Source organism: Myotis nattereri (genome assembly GCF_964212035.1).
Source record: "Myotis nattereri genome assembly, chromosome: 14".
NCBI classification, from domain to species: Eukaryota; Metazoa; Chordata; class Mammalia; order Chiroptera; family Vespertilionidae; genus Myotis; species Myotis nattereri.
The window spans coordinates 25,645,059-25,666,888 of NC_138089.1; the positions used below are offsets into that span (position 1 = coordinate 25,645,059).

Sequence of the window (21,830 nt, forward strand, 5' to 3'; positions counted from 1 at the left end):
CAGCCCCTGAGAAGCCCCGACACAGGCCGCATTGGATGCGGCAGTGTGAGATGGGGGAGGACGGAAGGAAAGTCCTCCCGAGGAGAGAGCAGCAGCGGAGGCAGGGACAGGAGGCCGATCTGGAGTCAGGCCTCGGAGTGGTCTGTGAGGAGGCCTAAGACCGGCGGGCGCCGAGACATTTCCTCAGGAGACAGGCGCTGTGGAGACTCCCCACAGGGCTCGGTGGGCTGGCGCTGTGTTCGGGTCCGGGTCCGGGTCCGATTCTCAGTGAAGAGGAGCTCATCGGAGGACCTCGGTAAGCGAAAAGCAGACTAGAGAGGCGCGGTGGAGAAAGGCTCTCTGAAGATGGCGGGGGCCGGCAAGCCTGACGACAGCCAGTGAGGACCGGGGGCCTGAGGGCCCCGGCCGGTGGGGACACGCTGGCCCGCCTAATGCGGAGGAAAGGGCCAGTGGCGGGGCCGGCGGCGAGCCCAGCGCGCGCTAACCGCTGAGAGGCCTCGGGAAGGCCCGCCCAGCGCCGCCACGCCCGTTCTCATTGGTGCCTCGTATTTCCCCGCGGATTGGCTACCTCTAAAACGGACTTGCGCCCTACTTCCGGTGAGGCTTCTCAGGAAAGGCCGGAAGGGTGCGCTTGCGCTTGAGTCCCAGAACTACTGCCGCTTCGGGGTACAATGGTGAGCGCGCTGGGCGTGGCGGGCGGAAGGTTTAGGGCAGAAGGTGGGACAGAGTGGAGGGGGCGGGACTTTGGCGGGTGGTAAGGGGCGGGGCCTTCGAGGAGTGGTAGAAGGAAACTGGGCGGACCTTATACAAACATTGAGAGGCGAGGATTTCGTGGAGTTGGGCGAGGCCTTCGGTGAGGGAGGCCTTTGGTTTGTGGTCTCTTAGTGGGCGTGGTCTGCTGGTAGCGAGTAGGTCTGGTTCTGAGTGGGCGGAGCCATTATGGGGCGGAGCCTGATACAGAAATATTAGCCTGCTCACTTTTGCCTGGTTAGCATGGGGCATCGCACTCTGTCCTCCGTCCCGGCCCTCTGGGCCTCCATCCCATGTCCACGCTCGGAGCTGCGCCTGGACTTGGTTCTAGCTTCTGGACAATCCTTCCGGTGAGTGACCTTAGCCTGAAGTGCAAAGTTGGGTGTGATGGAAGAAACCTCAATGTATCAATGTATGAAACAGGAAATTGAGGCAGGGGTGGAGAGCCTGTTACCTTTTTTTTTTTTTTTTTTTTAATAGCCGGTGATTGTTGTAAGGGTGGGAAAATAGTTGGACATAATAAGCCTGTGCAGTGTTGCGAGGATCAAATTATATAATTGATGTAAAATAAAGCACTTTTACTTTACAAATGATAAATCAGTTTTATGTATGGAAAGGTTGTAGGATGGGAGGGCCCCAAAGGTTGCAAGAAGGGAAACTGAGTGCTAGGGCTCTGTGCCTGGGGTCTCAGGTGGAAGGAGCAAAACCCTGCGCACTGGAGTGGCGTGCTGGCAGACCAGGTATGGACACTGACCCAGACCGAGGAGCAGCTCTACTGCACCGTGTACCGAGGGGAAAGGGGCCAGGCTGGCAGGCCCACACCAGGAGAGCTAAAGGTCCTGCGCCAGTACTTCCAGCTGGATGTCAGCCTGGCTCAATTGTATCGCCATTGGAGTTCCAAGGACCCCCACTTCCAAAAAGTAGCTCAGAAATTCCAAGGTGAGTATAGAGCCTGGGACAGGGTTTGGGTTGGGGTCATTGTAGTTTGGTTAGGTTACTCAGTTTCACCATCTGTAAAGTGGGGATTATATCTACCTCATAGGATTTTATGAGGATTAAATGAGCTAATACACGTAAAGTGTTTAGAATAGTGCCTGACATCATAGTAGTTATTATTATTGTTATGATTATCCTGCTGATCACCATCATGGAGTGACAAGGATATTGAGCCAAATTCTGGCTGTGTGACCTAGGGCAGGGGACATCATTCATTCTGTAAACATTACAGAGCATCTGCTATGTGACTGCGGATATAGCAGTGAACAAAGTGGACACAAATCCCACCCTCACAGTGCTAACATTGTGGCTTGTCTGTGGAATGGGATGATGACCCAGACCTCGCAAGATGCTATGAGGAATGATGTTGCTTTCTCTAACAACTTTGTCCCTCATTCCCCTGGGAGCCTACATGCCTAGAATCTGAGGGTGAGAGGAGGCCACTCCTGACAACAGGTGCTTCTCTTACCCCCTGCCTTTCCGATCTTCAGGTGTTCGACTCCTACAACAGGATCCCATCGAGTGCCTTTTCTCCTTCATCTGTTCCTCCAACAACAACATTGCTCGCATCACTGGCATGGTGGAGCGGCTCTGCCAAGCCTTCGGACCTCGGCTCATCCAGCTCGATGACGTCACCTACCATGGCTTCCCCAGCCTGCAGGCCCTGGCTGGTGAGTCGGTGGGTGCCTGCCCCAATGCTTACTAACAGCTTTCAGAGTCTGTTCAGTTCTCCCCTGGTCCCCATCTCCCATCTCAAAGCTTCTTGCCTTCCCAAAGACTGTCCTCATCCAGAATCACCCTGCCTGGTCCGATCAGCCCCAGACATACCTCACCCTCCCTATCTGTCCCTGAAATGTCAGCACCTCACTACTCTGTTTTTTGCCCCATGGTTTCAATGCCTCATCAGAAAAACATCCATATGCAGTGTGTAATAGGTTGGGGTTAAATACATATGCTTTTTTATTTTATTTTTTTAAGAGAAAGTTTATTTAGAAAGTCACAGAGGTAGAAGTGAGCTGTAAAAGAAATGGGATCAGGAAACAAGTTACAGAGGCACAAGAAGGACCCTCGGAGCTTAGGAGAAAGAGAGAGGCAAGGAAAATGCACGTTGGCAGAAGTGGTGAGGAAAGGCACCGGCGTGCTCCATAGAGAGAAACCTCTACACACATGTTCTGGAAAGAGAGTGCCTTAGTCTGAATCCCAACTCTGGCACTTATTTAGCCTCTCCTCTGTTTCTTCATCTGTGGAATGTGATAATAACTTATCAGAGTTGTCACAAGAGTTGAGTAAAAGAATACACATACTGCACCTAGTACATTGTTTGGCCTATGGGAAATACGCAGAAAATTCAAGTTGCTATCTGTATAGTGATCCAACAATTTTGTATCCAGGAACACACATTCTTTACAGCAGTCCTGTGAGGCAAGTTTTATAGAGATAAGTATCTCTATTGGCAAAAGTGAGGACCAAGTTAGGGGAAGTGCTTGGGGAATGTATAGTAAGGAGACAGCCTGCCTGAAAAGAAAAAAAAAAAAATGTTTTTGGTGCTTAGAAACCCAGTCTTGTACCTTAGCTTCCAGCTTAGTATTCATAAGAACTCAAGAAATTCATTCACCTCTTCAGGCTTCTCTTAACTTGTTTGTAGGAAGGGGATAACAGTTCCTATCTAGAAGGGTGAGAGGGAATAAAGCAATCATGAAGTGGGTTTAGAGCACATGAGTTGGTGTTTCAGATCCAGGTGCAGATCCCATCTCCACCGTGTCCTTTCTTCAAGTTACTTAACCTTTTCTAAGTCATCATTTTGAAATAGGAAAAACATCTGTGAAATAGGAAAAACAGCCCAGCCAGTGTTGCTCAGTGGTTGGGTGTTGACCCTATGAATCAGGAGGTCAGGGTTTGATTCCTGGTCAGGGCACATGCTCAGGTTGTGGGCTCGATCCCCAGTAGGGGTCATGCAGGAGGCAGCCGATCAATGATTCTCTCTTATCATTGATGTTTCTATCTCTCTCTCCCTCTCCCTTCCTCTCTGAAATCAATAAAAATATATTTTTTTTAAATAGGAAAAAATACAGTACTATTATCAGGGTCCTTGAGAAAAATGAGTGTGATAATGTATCCAAAGCACTTTGTCCATATTCGGTAACCAGCACTTGATCATAGAAGCTCTTGCTATTATTATGACTATTATTTTAGATCATGGGTGTGAACAGCCCTTTGGAAAGGTTAAGAAATTCAATTGGGGAGTTCCTCCAGGGCAGCAAGCCCTTCTGCGTCCCTGCTCCAGTGTCCAACACATAATAGGTGTTCAGAAAACATTTGTACAGGGGTAGAACCCAGACCTTAACCCTGTCCTTTGCACATGCAAGTATCCCAGGGTCTCCCAGAGGGTGGTGAGGTGGGAGAGGGGTGCTTAGGAAAGCATTCCTGTGGGGTGGAGGGCTCACACTAGCCTGAGGACATAAAAGCATTTGAGGATGCCTGACCCTGCTCCTTTCCCCACCCTCCTACAGGACCAGAGGTGGAGGCTAAGCTCAGGAAGCTGGGCCTTGGGTACCGTGCCCGCTATGTGAATGCCAGTGCCCGAGCCATCCTTGAAGAACAGGGGGGGTTGCCCTGGCTGCAGCAGCTGCGCAAGGCCTCCTACGAAGAGGCCCACAAGGCCCTCTGCACCCTGCCTGGAGTGGGCACCAAGGTGAGGCCTCAAAGCAGGTCGGAGCTACCCTCAGACCACTCATGTAGAGAGTAACAGAGCAGGAGACAAGGCAGGCCTGCGAGCTGGGTGCAGGCTCAGCTTCTGGAGGTAGAGCAGGAAGGAGAAACGATACAAGCAGATACTTTATTAGAGAAAATGCAAAAAGGGTATGAAGGACATTACCCTCTGAATGCATTTGTAGAAAGGCCATTTGTTCAGGTGCACATATACACTGCTATATATATACACAGAAATTTCCTGAAGGAATCACAGGGAACTTAATAGTGGTTACCTTTGGGAAGACACATAGGAAGGTATTTCTACTTTTATTCTTCTTGTGAATTATATGTACTTATAAAATTTTTTCTTTAATGTCAACAAGAGGATTGTGAATCCGACATTTATTGTGTTCTTCTGTAAACTTCTCTGCAGTTTTGTTTAAAGAACTTTTTTTTTAATGGACTCTGAACTTCACTCTAACATTAAGTCCTTGTTTTGCTTCTTCCTAGCCATGTAACTTGAGCCAAGTCACTTTACCTTTCAGAACCTCAGTTATCTGCAAAATGAATATAGTACCAGCTTCTTTTCAGGTTATGAGAACTTGGCCTACGTTGATATCCATGCAGTAGCACTCTCATCACATCTGTATTTAAAATTATTAATAGTTGGTATGTAATGATTGAGAATATAGAATAATAATAACCTCAGAGTGGAGGAGGAAGTGTAGCTGGCTTTGGGGCTAGAAGCAGGATGCTGCCTGAATCCTGCCATTCCTCCTCTTTTTCCGTCAAAGGTGGCCGACTGCATCTGCTTGATGGCCCTAGACAAGCCCCAGGCCGTGCCCGTGGATGTCCACGTGTGGCAGATTGCCCAGCGTGACTACAGTTGGCACCCCACAACAACCCAAGGCAAGGGTCCAAGCCCCCAGGCCAACAAGGAACTAGGTAAGGAGAGAGGGAGATGCCAGGGCTGGCAGTAGGCTGAGGTGGTAGAAACTTCTCACCTCTCTCCCTAATACCCCACCACTGTGGATGGGGAGTGGAAGGGGCCAATTTGTTTTGCCTCATTATCTCTGATTTAGGAAACTTTTTCCGGAGCTTGTGGGGACCTTATGCTGGCTGGGCCCAAGCAGTGAGTATACCTAGGCTTCCTCTCCTCCAGCCTAGACCCCATAGGACTTCTCCCCAAGCCCTGACCCGGGGACTCTTCTACTGCCTCTGCCCTAGGTGACCCTAAAGGATTCTCTACCCTCCATCCCCAGCCCTGACTCTAGTGGATTTGTGTTGCCCTGGACCTGCTCCCCAGTAATTCCCTTTCTCCCCACACTACCACCAGCCTACCAGCCCTAAACCCAGTGTACCCTGTCCCACACAGACTCTTCCCTCTGCCCCAGGTGCTGTTCAGTGCTGACCTACGCCAGCCCCACCAAGAGCCACCAGCAAAGCGTAGAAAGAGATCCACAGGGCCCGAAGTCTAGGTGGGGGGCACAGGACAACGGAATTCTCCCAATACCTTTTCCCTCCATTCCCCATACTCTCCTCCATCCAGACTCATGTGGGGAAGGGGGCTCCATGCAACTACCTCAGGGGCCAGACACCCTCAAACCAAGCAGTTTGCATAACAGTGTGGGGTGGGGGCGTTATCTGGGGAGACAAAGCTACCTTTGGTTTTATCCTCTTCCCTTTATTACAAGAAGGAACAATAAAATAGAAACATTTGTATGGAAAATGCAGTGGGGGGGTGGTAGGAAAAGGGGTGGGGTTGGGTGGAACAGGGTAACCCCAGTTGAAGGAGAGAAGGGGAGCAGTCTGCCCCCAATCTCTCACACACAGGGGATCCTGACCCTGGATCCAGGGACCTAGAGCTGGGGGGACAGCCTGGGGGACATTTCCGGGCCTGGCTCCACACAGCAGTCTCGACAGCAGCAGCCAGCCACTGGCCCTACATGGGGAGAGAACAGACTTGGCTGTAGAAGCAGACCCTCCACTCCAGCCTGGGTGCCTCTTCATGGACCACCCATACCCTTCCACAGAGTCCTGGTCCTCACCCCCAGCTGCTGGTGTCAGCAGCTCCCCGTGGCTCGCCGTCGGTCCCTGCCCCTCCTGGCTGGTGCCCAGCTGTAGCTTCCTCATGTGCCGCACCACAGCCGTGGCATTGAAGGCTTGCTGTGGGAAGAGGGGGGAGAAGGGACTTTTGAGAGAATGGGAGATCATGGGGCAGGGTCTGGTGGTGGGATTCTTACAGTGGTTCTGTTATTTTCAGGTGTTATTGATTGATCCCCTAAAACCACCTGAAATATCTGCAAGCCTTTATTAAATTATATTCAGCCATATTACGTATTTACACACACATATACACACATATATAAAAAGTATATAAACAGATATGTAACTTTTATATATAATTCATTCACATAATAACAAACACAATATAGCATCTTTCAGGCATCGTTCTAAACACTTTACATAGTAATTCATTTAATATTCATGGAAATCTTTGAGGTGAGCACTGTTAGTGTCATCATTGTCAAAGGAGGAAACTGAGGCACAGAGAGGTTAAGTAACTTTCCCAGGTGTGTATATATCATTACTTAACACATCCCCTGAGATGTCTCCATAAAACTCTCAAATTCACCATGTCCAAAACCAAAGTAATCCCCTAAGACAAGTATCAGGCCAGCCCTTGACATCTCTCACATCAATATCCATTCTACCATCACTTCTTGTCAATCCCACCTCCTAATTGACTCCTGGACCAACCACTGTTCTCTGTTCCTGTTGCCTCTGCTCTGGTCCAGCCCTCACTGTCTCCGGCCTGCCTCTCTGCCACATCCTCCTAAGGGGTCTCCAAGCCTTCTCTCTGTGCCTCTCTCTGCATCCTGAGAGCCCTTTCTAAAGGGCAAATTCCTGCTGAAAATCCTTCTAGGGCTCCTCACCATCATTAGGATCAAGTCAGTGTTCCACTGTGGCATTTGAGACCCTAAGCAGCCTGGGCCCCACATCCCAGAAGCCCTCACTGCCCCCAAAGCCCTTCCAGTACAGCCACGCTTAGCACTGGCACTTCCTTGAATGTCTGCACTTTCGCTTGTTCTTGGCCCTTTGTACATTGGTTCCCTCTGCCTTAGACATTATTCTACTATGCCTAGCCAATTCCTACTCAGCTGTAGGTCTATAAGGCCATCACCACCTTTTTATGCCCTTCCAGGACCCTATAGGTTGGATTAGATGTCTCCTTAAGAATTATATACTGTTCTCCCTCTAGACTTGGAGGTCAGGGACCCTCACCGGAATAGAGTAGGTGTTGGGGAACATTGAATGAATGAAAGGTTCTTTGGTAAGCATCCTTGAGCAGTTACTGTGTACCCGACTTGGTGCTAGGTGTTGTGCAAGCTGAGGCATGGTTGCGGGTGGGGAGGAATCCTGGGGAAGCTGGGACACAGGACTAGGAAAGTGGGCTCACCTTCCACTTGCTCTTGGCAAAGTTCTTCTTGATCTGCTCACTCACTGACTGGTGAATATTCTTATCTAGAGCCGTATCGCCTGCAATCCTAGGGTAAGGGTATGTGGAGGATTATCTGTGAAGGCAGAGGCAGGCCTGGGGGCTCCAGGCCCTACCCCAGTTCACAGCTCATGGAAGCTCTCACCATGGGTGCTGCAAGGCCTGCTCACAGGTGAACCTCTTCTCTGGATCCTTCTCCATCAAGTGCCTGATGAAATCTTTGGCTGAACCCCCAAGACAAAAGTAAAGACAGAAAGAGCATGGTAGTGCCTGGGGACACCACCAAAACAGAGCCCACCCCCTCAGGTCTGGCCTGGTATCCAAGCAAGATGAGCTGCCAGATTTGTTCATGCACTGTCTCACCCCACCTGTTCTCCTTCTCTAAGCCAGGGGTCCTCAAACTTTTTAAACAGGGAGCCAGTTCACTGTCCCTCAGACCGTCGGAGGGCCAGACAATAGTTTAAAAAAAAACTATGAACAAATTCCTATGCACACTGCACATATCTTATTTTGAAGTAAAAAAACAAAACGGGAACAAATACAATATTTGTATTTGCATGTGGCCCGCGGGCCGTAGTTTGAGGACCCCTGCTCTAAGCCCTCCACACACCCCAGGATTCCAGCTCTCTCCTTTTTCCCTTAAGAAAAACTTGTTCTTAGAAGATTCTACTCAGTGTATTCACACTGATGTGTAAATGATTGATAATGGTTTCACAGGTTTGCCTCCTACTAGGAGGCACAAAAGGACAGATGAAAACATTTATGTGGTGTTTTAGGCATTAGGATGTCAGTGGGGGAGAGGGACGGGGGAATATTTTCAAAAATACTATGTTTGAAGACTGAATGAATGAATGCCTATAGGTTTCTCAGATCACGGCCAGGCAGAGGGAAGAGCCTGGGGAGATTGTCTCAAAGACAGCTCTTAGTCTGGGGCCCATCTGACTTAAGGAAGGCAGTGAGGAGACCCCAAAGCAGATGAGGAAGGCACCAGAGGCAGGGCCCAGGAGAAGAAGGCAAAGCCCCAAATACCAGAGTCAGAGATGTCGTCCCAGTAAGGAGAGTCAAACTCGTACTCGGCCTTCAAAATCTGTTCAAAGAGTTTGGCATCATTCTCGTCATAGAAGGGGGGGTAACCGCAGAGCCTGGGCAGGGAGAAACTCATCCTCATTTTCCATTTTCAGTGTACCCACTGGCTCCTGGATGGAGCTTCAGGGCAGTCCCAGGGGTTAGGCAAGACCCACAGGAAGGAGTTCCCCCTTTTACAAAGGGGGCTGAGGGAATCTACCTCTCTCTGCCTTGTTCACCCCTGTCCAGTTCTACTTTCTATTCCTTAACATGCCACCATCTTTCCTTCCTCAGGGCCTTTATACTTGATATTCGTGTCTGGCTCACTCACTTCACTCAGGATGCCACTCAAATGTCACCTTAGAGAGGCCTTCCCTGACCTTTTCATCTAAAATGGCATCCATTGCCCTCTCCCTACCCTGCTTCACTTTTCTTTATAGCACTTTTACCACCTGACTTTTTATGGATTTATCAACTTGTTGTTTACTTGTTTATTTACTTGTCTCTCTGCCCCATTAGAGTGTCTGCCCCCTGAGGGCAGGCACTTTGCTTGTTTTGTTCTCTGCTAAACACCCAGTGCTTGGTGCAATGTCTGAAACATAGTATCTATTGAATGAAGTAATATTAGTCATTAATTGGTAGACAAAAATGTGGAGGGCAGGAAGGAAGAAATTGCAGAGAGGAAGAGAGCAGTAGGGGAGAAGAGAACTCTGGAGCCATACACCCCAATGACCAAGACCCCACTCACAGGATATAGGCAATGACTCCAATGGACCAGCAATCCACTGCCTTGCTGTAGGGTTTCTGGGCCAGGACCTCAGGGGCTATGGAGGGAAGAGGACATGGTGACAAATCTCTGCCCTGCAGCTCCTGGTTCCTCCCCTGCCCATGGTCCCAGCCCAGGGCCCTCCGCACCCACGTATCCCGGAGTCCCGCAGGCCGTGGAGAGTACACTGCCAGGGTCCTCCATCTTGGAGAGGCCAAAGTCAGAGATCATAATCTTGGAGTCTTCATCCAGGTTGTAGTACAGCAGATTCTCTGGCTTAGAGGACAGGAGGGAGGGGAAGGGGCAGTCAGAATTGGCCAAGTACTCCCTGCGAAACAATGGACCCCCAAAAGCCTCTATGGCTTCACAGCTGCTATCTTAGTTGGAGACACAAGAAACTCAAGGAGGTTCTCAAGGAGATTAAACGTTCTAGAAAGGACAAGGACCATGAAGATGTGGGAGGGAATTTTCCTGTAAACCTCAGGTATTTACTGTGAAGCCCTAAAGAAATAATATTTGAGCACCTACTGTTGGCCAGATCTTGTGCTAATGCTTGATTTCATTGCATCCTTACCACATCGCTATCAGGCCAGTCTGAATAATCCCACCTTACAGATGAGGAAACCGATGCCTTGAGAGGAAAAGTGACTTTCCTGAGAACATACAGTTAGGGAGTAACAGGGCCAGGATTCAAACTAGATCTGGCCTTCTAGACTGGAATGAGACGTACTACCCAATGTGAACCTCATCATAATCTCTGAGAATTAGGATTTCGGGGGTTTCTAGATTTTTTTCATTATGTTTTGCTCTCCCATCCAAGTTTTCTATAAAGAGCAAGTGGGAATTTTATTATAAGAAAAAGACACAAGCCATTATTTGGATAAAATGACAGTAGAGTTCACCTTTGTGTCCATTTGAGTGTCTGAACTGGAATGGGAGGAGGCAGTTTAGGGCTTACAAGGTCCATTTTGCAGATGGGAAGCCAAGGTTCAGAAAAGGGGTGAGAGTTACCCAAGGTCTCACAGTGAGTGTGCAGAGCCCCCACCCCTGGGTGTCCCAGCTCATCATACCCTCACACCTCACCTTGAGGTCCCGGTGTACAATGCCCAGGTCATGCAGGTATTTGACAGCATCCAGCACTTGGAATATAAGACGGCTGGCGTCCCGCTCTGTGTAAAAGCCTTTTTCCACAATGCGGTCAAACAGCTCCCCTCCTGACACCCTGCAGCAGGGAACAGGGCAGTCTGGCCAAGAAAGCAGGAGAAGCAGGGAGGCTAGGAAGGGGGCAGCAGAAAGAGGTGTGATGAAGGGTTAGAGTCGAGGCCACTCACAGCTGCATGATGAGATAGAGGTGGCCCCCACTCTCATAGATGTCATCCAGGGCAACAATGTTGGGGTGCTTGATCCTGCATAGAGAAATGAGGTGGGTCAGAGCTGAGGACAGCTCAGCCACCTTCCCACCTTCACCTTGAAGGACCACCGCCTGAAATCTGAGTAGGATAAACCAAGGATCTGGATCCCAAAGGGAAAAGCTGATTTACCACAATGGGTTATAATGTATTAGAAGGCAGGAGAGCATAGTGATAAACACTAGACTCTGGCATTGGACAGACTTGGGCCCAAACCTGCCTCTACTACATGCTATTTGGGGACAAGTCTTTTCACCTGACAGTGCTGATCATCACATGATTTTTAAAATTTTTCTGTGTTGGTAAGTCTGTCAGTTTACACGACACCAGGGGCTTTATCTTGCTCACCACTGTACCTCCTGCACCTGGTGCAGATTAAGTGCTCAGGAACATTCACTGAATTGAGTGTAACCTCTCTGAGCTTCAGTTTCTTATCTATATACTAGATGCATGAAATTCGTGCAAGAGTAGACCTTTGCAGTCCTGGCTGCCTCAGTCCTCACAGCCCCGGCTTCGTCTGGAAGGTCATCTGGGTGGTCGTTCCGCTGTTCGGTTGATCTGTATATTACACTTTTATTATCTATATATATAGAAACCTAAGCAACCCTTATGACCGAACGACTGGTCGCTATGATGCACACTGACCACCAGGGGGAAGACGCTCAATGCAGGAGCTGCCCCCTGGTGGTTCATGCACTCCCACAGCCAACCTCCCTTGGCCAGCTAACCTCCCATGGTCCCTCCCCCTTGGCTGGCCAACTTCCTGCGGTCCCTCCCCCTGGTCAGGCCCCAGGCTGGGACCGAGGAACTGGGGGTGAGTGGCGGCAGACAGCCAACCTCCCATGGTCCCTCCCCCTGTCCCTCTTCACAGTCAGCAGGCCCTGGTGGTGGTGTGGCGGTGAGGGAAGGAGGAGGGGGGGAGGCGGGGAACTGTGTGGTGGCAGGGCACCAGCGGTGGTGTCAGTGTCCAGCATCCATTCCTTCCACACCTGGCCTGGCAACTGTTGCCTCCTCCCCCAACCCCGTCCAGCCCCTGATCCTAGGGACCCCACCCATGCACAAATTTCATGCACCAGGCCTCTAGTTATAGATATAAAAGCCTAAGCGACCATTACAACTGAATGACTGGTCGTTATAATGCGCACTGACCACCAGAGGGCAGATGCTCAATGCAGGAACTGCCCCCTGGTGGTCAGTGCGTTCCCACAGCCAACCTCCCGCAGTCCCTCCCCCTGGCCAGCTGGCCCTGATCGGGACTGGATGAGAAGGCCCTGTTTGGCCCAGATCGCTGGCCAGGCCAAGGGACCCCACCTGTGCACAAATTCGTGCACCAGGCCTCTAGTCTATAATATGAAGCCAATGATAGTACTTCCTTCAAAGACTTAGGGTGAGGATCACATGAGATAATGCAGGTAATATAAATAAGATGCTTGGCATAGTGCCTGGCACATAGTAAATGCTTTAAAAAATATACCAGTGATGGTGATTGAGCTTGGTGGAAGACTTGTTGTGTGACCTTGGACAAGTCCTTTGCCTTCTCTGGGCCTGTTCCCTTACCCCTATCACCAATAGTAGAAATGATCATTTTGTCCCTGCACAGGGTGGTTGGAAAGCTCAAGGAAGAAATTGGAAGTGAAGATTCTTTTAAGTCTTTTAGTGAGGCAGCAAGTTTCATATCAGCATGAGCAATTCATAGACCAGGTGTTGTTGATTTAGAAGGTCAGCACACAGGCATATTTGACCTTTTTGAATAATGGCTTTTTATGTTGGAGAACTTGGGGTAGGTCTAGCGATAACACCAGTTGAGATACGTGGGTTCAAGCCCTGCATAGAGTTGACCTTTAGATCTGATTGAACAGATTAAACCTCTGTAAATAAGCAAGGACATCTCAATCTCATCTGTCATGTTAGCTATTGTGCCAGGCACTTGAAATAAAGGACCACTTATGCTGTCCACAACCTTGACAAGTGGAGATCATTACCCCATTTTATAAATGAGTAATTTGAGGCTCAGAGAGGTTTAATGCTTTGCCCAAAGCAGGGGTCAGATGGAGATGGAAAGGGTCAATCTGGGCAGGGACAGGCTATGGCTCACGCACTTGTGCAGCACAGCAATCTCATTTTCCATGCTGCCCTCCTTGCCCTCCAGAGCCTTCTTGGCGATGCATTTGATGGCCACCAGCTTCTGAGTCCTTCTGTCTTCTGCCAGGATTACCTCTGAGAAGGCCCCACTGCAGGGAAAGGTATTCATGAGACAGGAACCTGGAACCCCAGTTTCCCTCCAGTCTTTCCTCCATTTTCTATGGGTTTTGTGACCACCTCTGGACCAAGGAGGTGGGATGAGACTCCCCCATCACTCATCTGTCCTCTAGTGCCAATCGGAGTAGTCTGTGCCCTGGCCACGGTAATTGGGTCATGTGATGCAAGCCAGGTTATTGGCACTTTGAGAATGTGGTACTCTTTCCTGCTAAGCTGGTAGAATATAAGTCTGGGAATAATGGTAGTCATCTTCTCAACCTGCCTGAGAATGAAGCCAGCACAAAGGAAATCAGAGCTGAGAAATAGTCCAAGACAATTTCCTGATAACATAGTGTGAGCCCTGGATCCAGCCATGCCTGGGCTTTTTTATTATGTGCATGATTGATTCCTTTTTCTGCTAAAGCCAATGTGAGTCATGGCTAATTTAACACCCTTTAGAACCTTAAAAAAGCATCTGCATTACCTGGAAACTGTTTATAAATGCAGAATCTCTGCTCCCACCCCAGACCTACTAAATCAGAATCTGCATTTTAATATGATGCTTAGTGATTTGTATGTTCACTGAAGTTTGAGAAGCAATACTTTACAACAGGCTCCTAGAAAGAAAGAAACTCAGTTGCACTGGAGTTCACTGATTAAGGAGGGTTTACTAGAGTATTTTTTCTACAACGTTTTGAATAATAGGTCATAAGTCAAATAAAAGCATCTCCCATGGTGAAATCTCAATCATCAGGTAGCTAGTGACTGTGATAGTCTCATTGCTGGTTTCCAGCCCTGTTCCTCTCCAACTAACTCTCCATACTGTGGTCAGAGTGAGCATCTTGAATTGCAAACCTGTCAAAAAGTCTTAAATGTCTTCCTGTGGCCTGTGGGATAAAGTCCAGCCTCCATAGTTTGGCTTTCAAAGCCATGTATGACCTGTTCCCTTCTCTTCTCCAGCCTTTTCCACTCTTCCCCAGTCTCTGATGATAAGCTCCACCTGACTCTACTCCTTTCCACACAAAACATGCCTCTGAGCCTTTGCTTATGCTATTCCTTCTGCTTGGAATGTCTTTCTCTTTCTCGGACGAGTACACTCCTACCCATCTTTCAATACCCAGCTCTAATGCCCTCTTCTCCAGAAAGTATTTCCCCAGGCAGAAGCCACTGCTCTCTCTGGGCTCTACAGAGTCCTCATTCTCTTCTTTAATTGGAGCCCAGCATGCACCCTGTTGGCATTTTCCATGTGTCTGTCTCCCTCACATGTTTGAGAACAACTTGAGGGCAGACACTAGGTTTGAGTTATTTCTGGACTCCCGGCACGGAGAACAGAGCCATGCCCAGCTGTAGTTGCCAGACATAGGCCAGAACTCCCAGCCCTTGGCAGCAAGTTGAATAAACTGGCTCCTTCATTCTCCCCTACTTCCTTCTCTCCATGGGAACCCAGAGCTATGGGAAGAGAAGTTCCTGTTCTATCTACTGCTGGCCAGAAATGAAAAGCCAGTATCAGCCATGGCAAGGCTGCTATAGGGCTGGGCTGTAGGAAACAGGAAGTAGTGATCAACTGACCAGAGGAGGCACCACCCTGGACTCAGCCTTCCCAGCAACTAGGCCAAAAGTGAAGACCTTCCCAACCCCACCCCTCAGCTCAGGGACAGCCCCCATTCTCTCCTGCCCTGAGACTCACGTTCCCAGAACATCACGGAAGTCGTAAATGTCCCTAATGTTCTCCGCCTGCTTCCAGTTGGGGCCTTCCACTGCCCCCGGCATGGCCCACTGTCCCCCGGCCACAGCCAGGGCTCCTAGAAAGGGGAATGGACGGAAAAGACTCAATAAGGCCCACACTTCTATGTACTGGGAACCCCATTCTGTCATTCAGGCTGCATCTATTCATTCTTTGATTCATTTATATGACAAAATCATTTAACAAACATTCATTCATTCACCAGTCATTTATTCATTTAGAAAACCCTTATGCCTAGAGGAAAATCCTTCATGGTGGTAGCAAAATTCTTTATTCAACAAAGTCATTCACTCATTCATTCATTTATTCAGCTCACCTCCCAGTTCCTCCCTCTCCAAATCCAAACACCCCATGAGACCCCGGCCTCCCAAAGGACAGCAGAGGCCTCAGAACAGCTTGTAGAGGCACAAAACCCGGGAGGAACCCCCTATCCCCAGAACCAGAATGTCCCAGCCCCACCCTTGGAATTGCTGGGGTGTCTCCTCTCCCTCCTCCTTCTCCCCACTCAGCCTCTCGGAAATCAGGCTTCCGGCAGCCAGGGCTTTCAACAATATCTCAGCCACAGTTTTAAATAGCTCCTTCTGCATAGTTACCATGGCAACAGCAGCCACAGCTGGAACTTGCCAGGATTCCTATTTCCCCCTTCCCACCTGACTCCCTATCTGGGTCTTAACAGCTCGAGAAATGGTCTCACCCAGCCTGTCCCCTCCTCACTTCACCTGACCGTGATCCAGCCTATACCTTATTCTGCTGAGATCCTGTCTGCAGGAGAGGATGGGAGTTATTTCTCCATTTATCAGATGGCGAATGTGGAGACAGAGGTCCAGTTTCCCAAATGAACCCCTGCTGGGGCCCAACTAAGTTTGCTGAGGGCAAAGGCCTTAGAGGGGTCCTTCTTGGATTGGAAGGCCTGACCTCAGCTGGTCCTTCCAATATGCAGCCAGACTGGGCCCATTCAGCGAACATAACTTCTCAATCCTATCCCAGGCCCACAAAGGAAGAAGATGAAACAGTCTAGCATGCTGGAACCTCAGGGAAGGCACTTTCCTTCTCTCTGCAGGAGAATGTGGGGAAGGTGCCCTGACTACAGTCTCTGGTGTGAGATCCCACTCCTCTGATAGGACCTCCTTCCCAGGGGGGCCTGGCCAGCCACATCTTCAGAAAATGAGACTTGATGGTAAGCTCTAAAGCAGTGGTTCTCAACCTTCCTAATGCTGCGACCCTTTAATACAGTTCCTCATGTTGTGGTGACCCCCAACCATAAAATTATTTTCGTTGCTACTTCATAACTGTAATTTTGCTACTGTTATGAATCGTAATGTAAATATCTGATATGCAGGATGTATTTTCATTGTTACAAATTGAACATAATTAAAGCATAGTGATTAATCACAAAAACAATATGTAATTATATGTGTTTTCCGATGGTCTTAGGCGACCCCTGTGAAAGGGTCATTCGACCCCCAAAGAGGTCGCGACCCACAGGTTGAGAGCCGCTGCTCTAGAGGCAGAGTTTTATTATTTATTTATTTATTTATTTATTTATTTATTTGAGGCAAAGTTTTAAAACCCACCTGGAGGCTAGCACATACAACCCTCACCGTTTCAAACATGTCCTTGTACCCAGACATACCACACCAAGCCCCACCCACATCTCTAAACCCAAACACCTGCCCACAGATCCAGCACACTCCATACCCAGATACCCTGACACCTGATAATATATGCACACCCAGACATCAGCACATATATCCAAACACATGATCCCCCAGACATCCTCACGCCTAAACATCCCTCCCACAGGTCCCTCTCACACCTTGACACACATCTGTATGTACCTAGACCAGATGATACCCAAAAAAAGAACACACTCACCCATCACCTGTATACCCGACATCCCAGATTCACTCATATCCGTCACTCTCCAGTTCCAATATACTCTAAGCTCCAATACTAGAAACTGAACACCAACAACTTACTTACCTTCAAACGTCCTCAGCACACAATCATATACCCCACCCTCCACTTTTACTACCTTTTGAGATACCAGCATGCACAACACCTGGACACATATCTGCAACAGAAACACTGATTACCAAACATCCCCACCCATAAGGACACACACCAACACACTGCAACACTGCATCTGATCCACATGCCTGTGCTAAGACATTAGCACACCCCAACACAGCCCCTCACATCTCTACCTCCAAATGCCCAGTCCTTGCACATTCAGGCCCAGCTGCTTGTGTACACACACACACACACACACACACACACACACATACACTCCGCCCCACCTTCCTCTATTATCCATTCAGTTCTCCACCGGCCCTCCTGGCACCTGCTGGTCCTAGGGCAGAGGTAGTGGGGAAAAGGCCCACCCAGCCCTGCCCATCCAGAATCCAGCCAGCCTCGACACCCCCCTCTCCTCCCTGGGGGAAGGCATCCAGCGGCTGCAGGGTCCGGCCGCCCCTCCTAGACGCCCAAGGTTAAAGGCGGGACGCCCCCGGTGCCCTCCCCTCCAGTACCTGCAGATGCCCCGCCTCGGGGCTGGCTGCGAGGCCCAAGGTGGCTGGCGCTGAGCTCCCGCCAAGGTCCGCAGTCGCTGAGCGCCTGGCCCGCCCGCCTGTTCTCTCGCTGGGACTCGGCTTGGGCTCAGCTGGCTCCCTCCGCCCGCCTGCGGCTCTGATGTCAGTGGAGGAGGAGCCTGCGGCGGAGGGACCAGGGACTAAGAAGCGAGACTCGGCTCTGGGGCTGGGGAAGGGGCACGGGGGGCGGGCGTGGGGGGGGGAGCCGAGGGGATCCCTAATACAAGGCAGATCCTCTGCTGGACTCTGCCCGCCCTTCGTCCCCGGTAGGACCCCCATTTCACAGAGGGGTCAACGGAGGCCCAAAGAGATGCAGGGTTCAAAATCAGCAGGTGGTCAGAGGCGAAGCCGGGTTCAAACCCAGATCTGCCTAATGCCAGAGGCTGGCCAGTTTCACCCTGTCGCCTCATAGAGTTTCAGACCAGTCTGGGAGCTCCCGTAGGACTCTGTGGCTCCGTTTTCCCTCCCCTCTCTACCAACCCGCCCCTCCACTGGTGCCCAGAAGGGAATTAGGCCCCTCACAAAGGCTCAGGAGACTGAGGGTGCGGGAATGGGGCAATAGGGAAAGATTAGGCAATGAAGAGAATCGAGACAGTGCTGGGTGGAACCCCAATTTATAAATGGAAAAAACAAAACACGAGGTCCCTCAGTGAGGCAGAGCTGATGCCCCAATTCCCTACACCTGGGTGTGGTGCCCAGAGGGACTGGGGCTAGGGAGGAAAGGGGGAGGAGAGAGAGTTAAATCGGGATCCAGAAGGAGGCTAGCCAAAGAGAACCAAAGTGCCACGTGACTGGGCAGGCGCCAGGGGCTGATGGTTGGAGGGAAGCGGGGCACGAAACCGCTCCTGGGCGGCAGGCAGGCGGCCAAGGGACCTGACCGAGGTCCTCTTGCGCAAGGCCTTCCTTGGGAAGAAATTTGGTGCGGAGGGAGGAAGGGGGAGCAACTCACAGGAAGCGGGGGTAGAGCTGGACTGTGACCAGCCAGGGAAGGCACATTGCTTTGGATCCCCACTCACCTTAATCACGTGCCAGTGCCTCTCCCCTTTCCTGAATTTTCCTGCATTGTCCAGCTGGAGATGAGGAGAAGATAATGCTTACCCTAACTCAGTTTCAACTGGCTTTCCTTCTTTATTCACAGGACTGTGTCAGAGGGTGGTCAATCTATTATGACCAATGTACAGAGAAAGATAGCTAAGATTTCGAAAAAGTCTTTAGAGATTGACTAATCTGAGTCTCACTTTACCTCTCTGAGCCTCAGCTTCTTCATCTGGAATATGGGAATATTGATAACTGTTCAGTTTTCCTGAGAATTCTAAGATAATGGATGTGAAGTGCCTGTAGGGATTCAAAATATGAGAGCTATATTTAACTGTAAACTGAAGCTCAGAGAAGGGACCTGCTTTGTCCAGGGACAAGAGGCTAAGGGGCAATTTCCCTCCCTCAAATCTCAGTATCTCTGACTATCTAGTCCAGTGGTCAGCAAACTGCAGCCCCTTGAGTGTGGCTCTTCCACAAAATACCACATGCGGGCCTGCACGTACAGTGCGATTGAAACTTCGTGGCCACACTCAAGGGGCCAAAGAGCCGCATGTGGCTCACGAGCCGCAGTTTCCCGACCACTGGTCTAGTCCATGGAAAAATATACTTCATGCCCAGGACTGAGCTCCTCATCTCCCCTCCCTATGCCCACCCCAAATACACACTGAGCTAAGGTCGTCTCACCACAAATTTCTGTTTTCTCTTTAACATTCCCAAGGTGATAAGGTGGCCTCTAACCTTCTGAAGACTTGTATACTTATTATGCTCTATTATACATTTTGTCTACTTTTAAGCATGTCTCAGGGCACTTATGCTTTCCTTTTTCTAGCAAAGACATTCTGTCTTTTTAAAAAAAGATTTAAAAATTGACTTTAGAGAGAGAGCTAACAATGTGAGAAACATTGGTTGGCTACCTCCCATACACACCCCAACTGGGGATCAAACCCCCAACCTGAGTATGTGCTCTGACTGGGAATTGAACCCACTGCCTTTTGGTGTACAGTACAATGCTTCAACCAACTGAGCCACACCGGCCAGGGCAGTCTTTTTTTCTTTTAAAAAATATTTATACTATACAAGTAATATATGATCATTCAAGAAAATTACATAAACTACTAAAAACATACACAAGACTATTTTTGCTACTGATCAGATTCCTTCACTTGCCAAGTTACATTCCCAACCTAAGCCAGTTTCATCAAAGAGGACCCTATGGCTCACAATAGCTGACAAGATGGAAGGAAAAACACCAGGCTTTAAGGTCTTAGAGTCTGGAACTGGAGACATGGTAGTCGTAGAATTTGCTTTCTCTCATCTCTCCTTGTCTCGATGTCTCTTTGCACAGTTTTCCTTTCTTCTGCAGCGTGATCTGTACCTGGCGGGAAACATGGTGTGGGGCAGCCCCAGCTTTCCAACTGAACCCAGCAGACGGAGAGCTGTATACTCAGGGGAGGACTCTCTGATGGGTTCTGCTGGAGTGACATGCCTACCTCTTGGCCCCAAAAACTTGCCAGTGAGTGAGATACTATATTGGGCAAATGTACTATCATGGCAGCCACACCAGAGTCACCAGGAATGAAGAGGGGTATCTTGCCCAAAGGAAATAGGGGTGCTGGGCAGGTGTGAATAACAAATTCATCCCAGCTCTGTTCACATCAATCAGAAATAACCAGTGTTAATATTTTGTGGTACATATTATTTCGTACGTTTGGGGATGCATATACACATACACATTACTTCCTACAGACCCCACCCTCACAACGAGCATATTTCAAGATACTAAAACAAAAAGTGACTCAAGGCAGGGCAAATTTATGAAGAGAAAAAGGAAATAATCCTCTTCTCTCCTTTGTTGTTAAAAAGATGACAAAGAATTTATCTCCCTCAGTTCTTGAACCTGACAGAAAATAAGCCATTGGAGGAGTGAAAATGGGAGAAATCACAGGGAAAAGATGGACAGGTTTATAAAACATTAAAATATTCTTTTGCCCGGTTGGCATGGCTCAGTGGTTGAGCGTTGACCTATGAACCAAGAGGTCATGGTTTGAATCCCAGTCAGGGCACATGCCCTGGTTGCAGAGTGTGTAGGAGGCAGCCGATTAATGATTCTCTCTCTCTCTCTCTCTCTCTCTCTCTCTCTCTCTCTCTCTCTCTCTCTCCCCCCCCCCTTCATCTCTGAAATCAATACAAATGTATATATTTTTTTAAAAAGATAAAACATTTTTTTAATTTCTGTTGCTGGAAACAAACCAAAAAACCCAGACCCTACTCCCAAATCATAGCCAACAGTAAAAGGCAAATTTCAGACTGGGAAATGTTTTATAGACAATGGGTTAATATTTCTGTTAAGTAAAGAACACATAAAATTGGTAACAAACAGATCAAGAACCCAATAAATAGTCAAAAGAAACAGATGAAACAATAAACAAGGAACAATTTCTACCTCACAAGTAATTAGAGTACAAACTAAAAGAGCTCATAGCCTTTCAAACTTGAAGTTTAAAAAACTGGTAACACTAAAGCCTGCTTTTATTGTGAGCAATGGATACTTCTACATTTCTAGTGGGAAAATGAACTGTTAAAAATATTTTATAAAGCAAATTTAATGGGGAGGGGTTAGGGGGAGCTGGTTGGGGAGGGTGGAGGAATTGAGAAAAAACTTATGGACACAGACAACAGTGTGGTGATTGCAGAGGGGGAGGAAGAAGGTGGAAGAGGGTATCCGGGGATAAATGATGATGGATGGAGACTTGACTTGGCGGGGGGTGGGGTGAACACACAATATAGTGTACAGATGGTGTGTTGTAGAATTGTGCATCTGAAACCTGTGTAATTGTGTTAACCAGTATCACCTCAATAAATTAAATAAAAAGGAACAAAAAAGCAATTTGGCAATATGCATCAAAGGCTTAAATAATGTCCAGGCCTTTTTGAGCCAGGAATTCCTCTCTGGGAATCAATTTCAAGAAAACAATTCTGAATTAGAACAAAGCTATCTGCTTCAAGATGTTTAAAGAAATATTTTTGGGGTGTGTACCAATTT

At 48.8% G+C, this 21,830-nt stretch overlaps 2 protein-coding genes across 5 annotated transcripts; one reads left to right on the plus strand and one right to left on the minus strand.

Annotated features, from left to right (window-relative positions):
• Window positions 1-946: 946 nt before the first annotated feature.
• OGG1 (8-oxoguanine DNA glycosylase) lies at window positions 947-5,945 on the plus strand (the record flags this gene model as incomplete). Of its 4 annotated transcripts, none has more annotated exons than XM_081105712.1 (7): window positions 947-1,100; window positions 1,442-1,689; window positions 2,238-2,417; window positions 4,257-4,438; window positions 5,232-5,382; window positions 5,520-5,569; window positions 5,832-5,945. In XM_081105712.1, 7 exons carry the CDS (start codon window positions 994-996, stop codon window positions 5,913-5,915), a joined length of 1,002 nt encoding a protein of 333 aa, XP_080961838.1. The 4 variants fall into 4 exon arrangements, with proteins under 4 accessions (XP_080961838.1, XP_080961837.1, XP_080961839.1 ...); XM_081105713.1 differs by having other exon boundaries at window positions 994-1,100; window positions 1,442-1,730; window positions 2,183-2,417; XM_081105711.1 differs by lacking the exon at window positions 5,832-5,945 and having other exon boundaries at window positions 5,520-5,668.
• On the minus strand, window positions 4,564-17,993 carry CAMK1 (calcium/calmodulin dependent protein kinase I). Its single transcript, XM_081105710.1, has 12 exons — window positions 17,690-17,993; window positions 15,102-15,216; window positions 13,276-13,407; window positions 11,099-11,173; window positions 10,851-10,989; window positions 9,917-10,043; window positions 9,750-9,825; window positions 8,966-9,078; window positions 8,082-8,160; window positions 7,898-7,985; window positions 6,486-6,603; window positions 4,564-6,379 (listed from the first exon to the last, which is right to left on the minus strand). The coding sequence occupies exons 2-12, from the start codon at window positions 15,182-15,184 to the stop codon at window positions 6,297-6,299; spliced, it is 1,113 nt and encodes a 370-aa protein (XP_080961836.1). The 5' UTR covers window positions 15,185-15,216; window positions 17,690-17,993; the 3' UTR covers window positions 4,564-6,296.
• Window positions 17,994-21,830: the final 3,837 nt, after the last annotated feature.

Coding starts and splice junctions, on each gene's coding strand:
- CAMK1 (XM_081105710.1), bottom strand. CDS start 15,184: ATGCCGGGGGCAGTGGAAGGCCCCAACTGGAAGCAGGCGGAGAACATT. Junction 10,990..11,098: donor CTCTATCTCATCATGCAGCT/GTGAGTGGCCTC, acceptor TCCCTGCTGCAG/GGTGTCAGGAGGGGAGCTGT. Junction 6,604..7,897: donor TTGCCAAGAGCAAGTGGAAG/GTGAGCCCACTT, acceptor CTCTTCCCACAG/CAAGCCTTCAATGCCACGGC.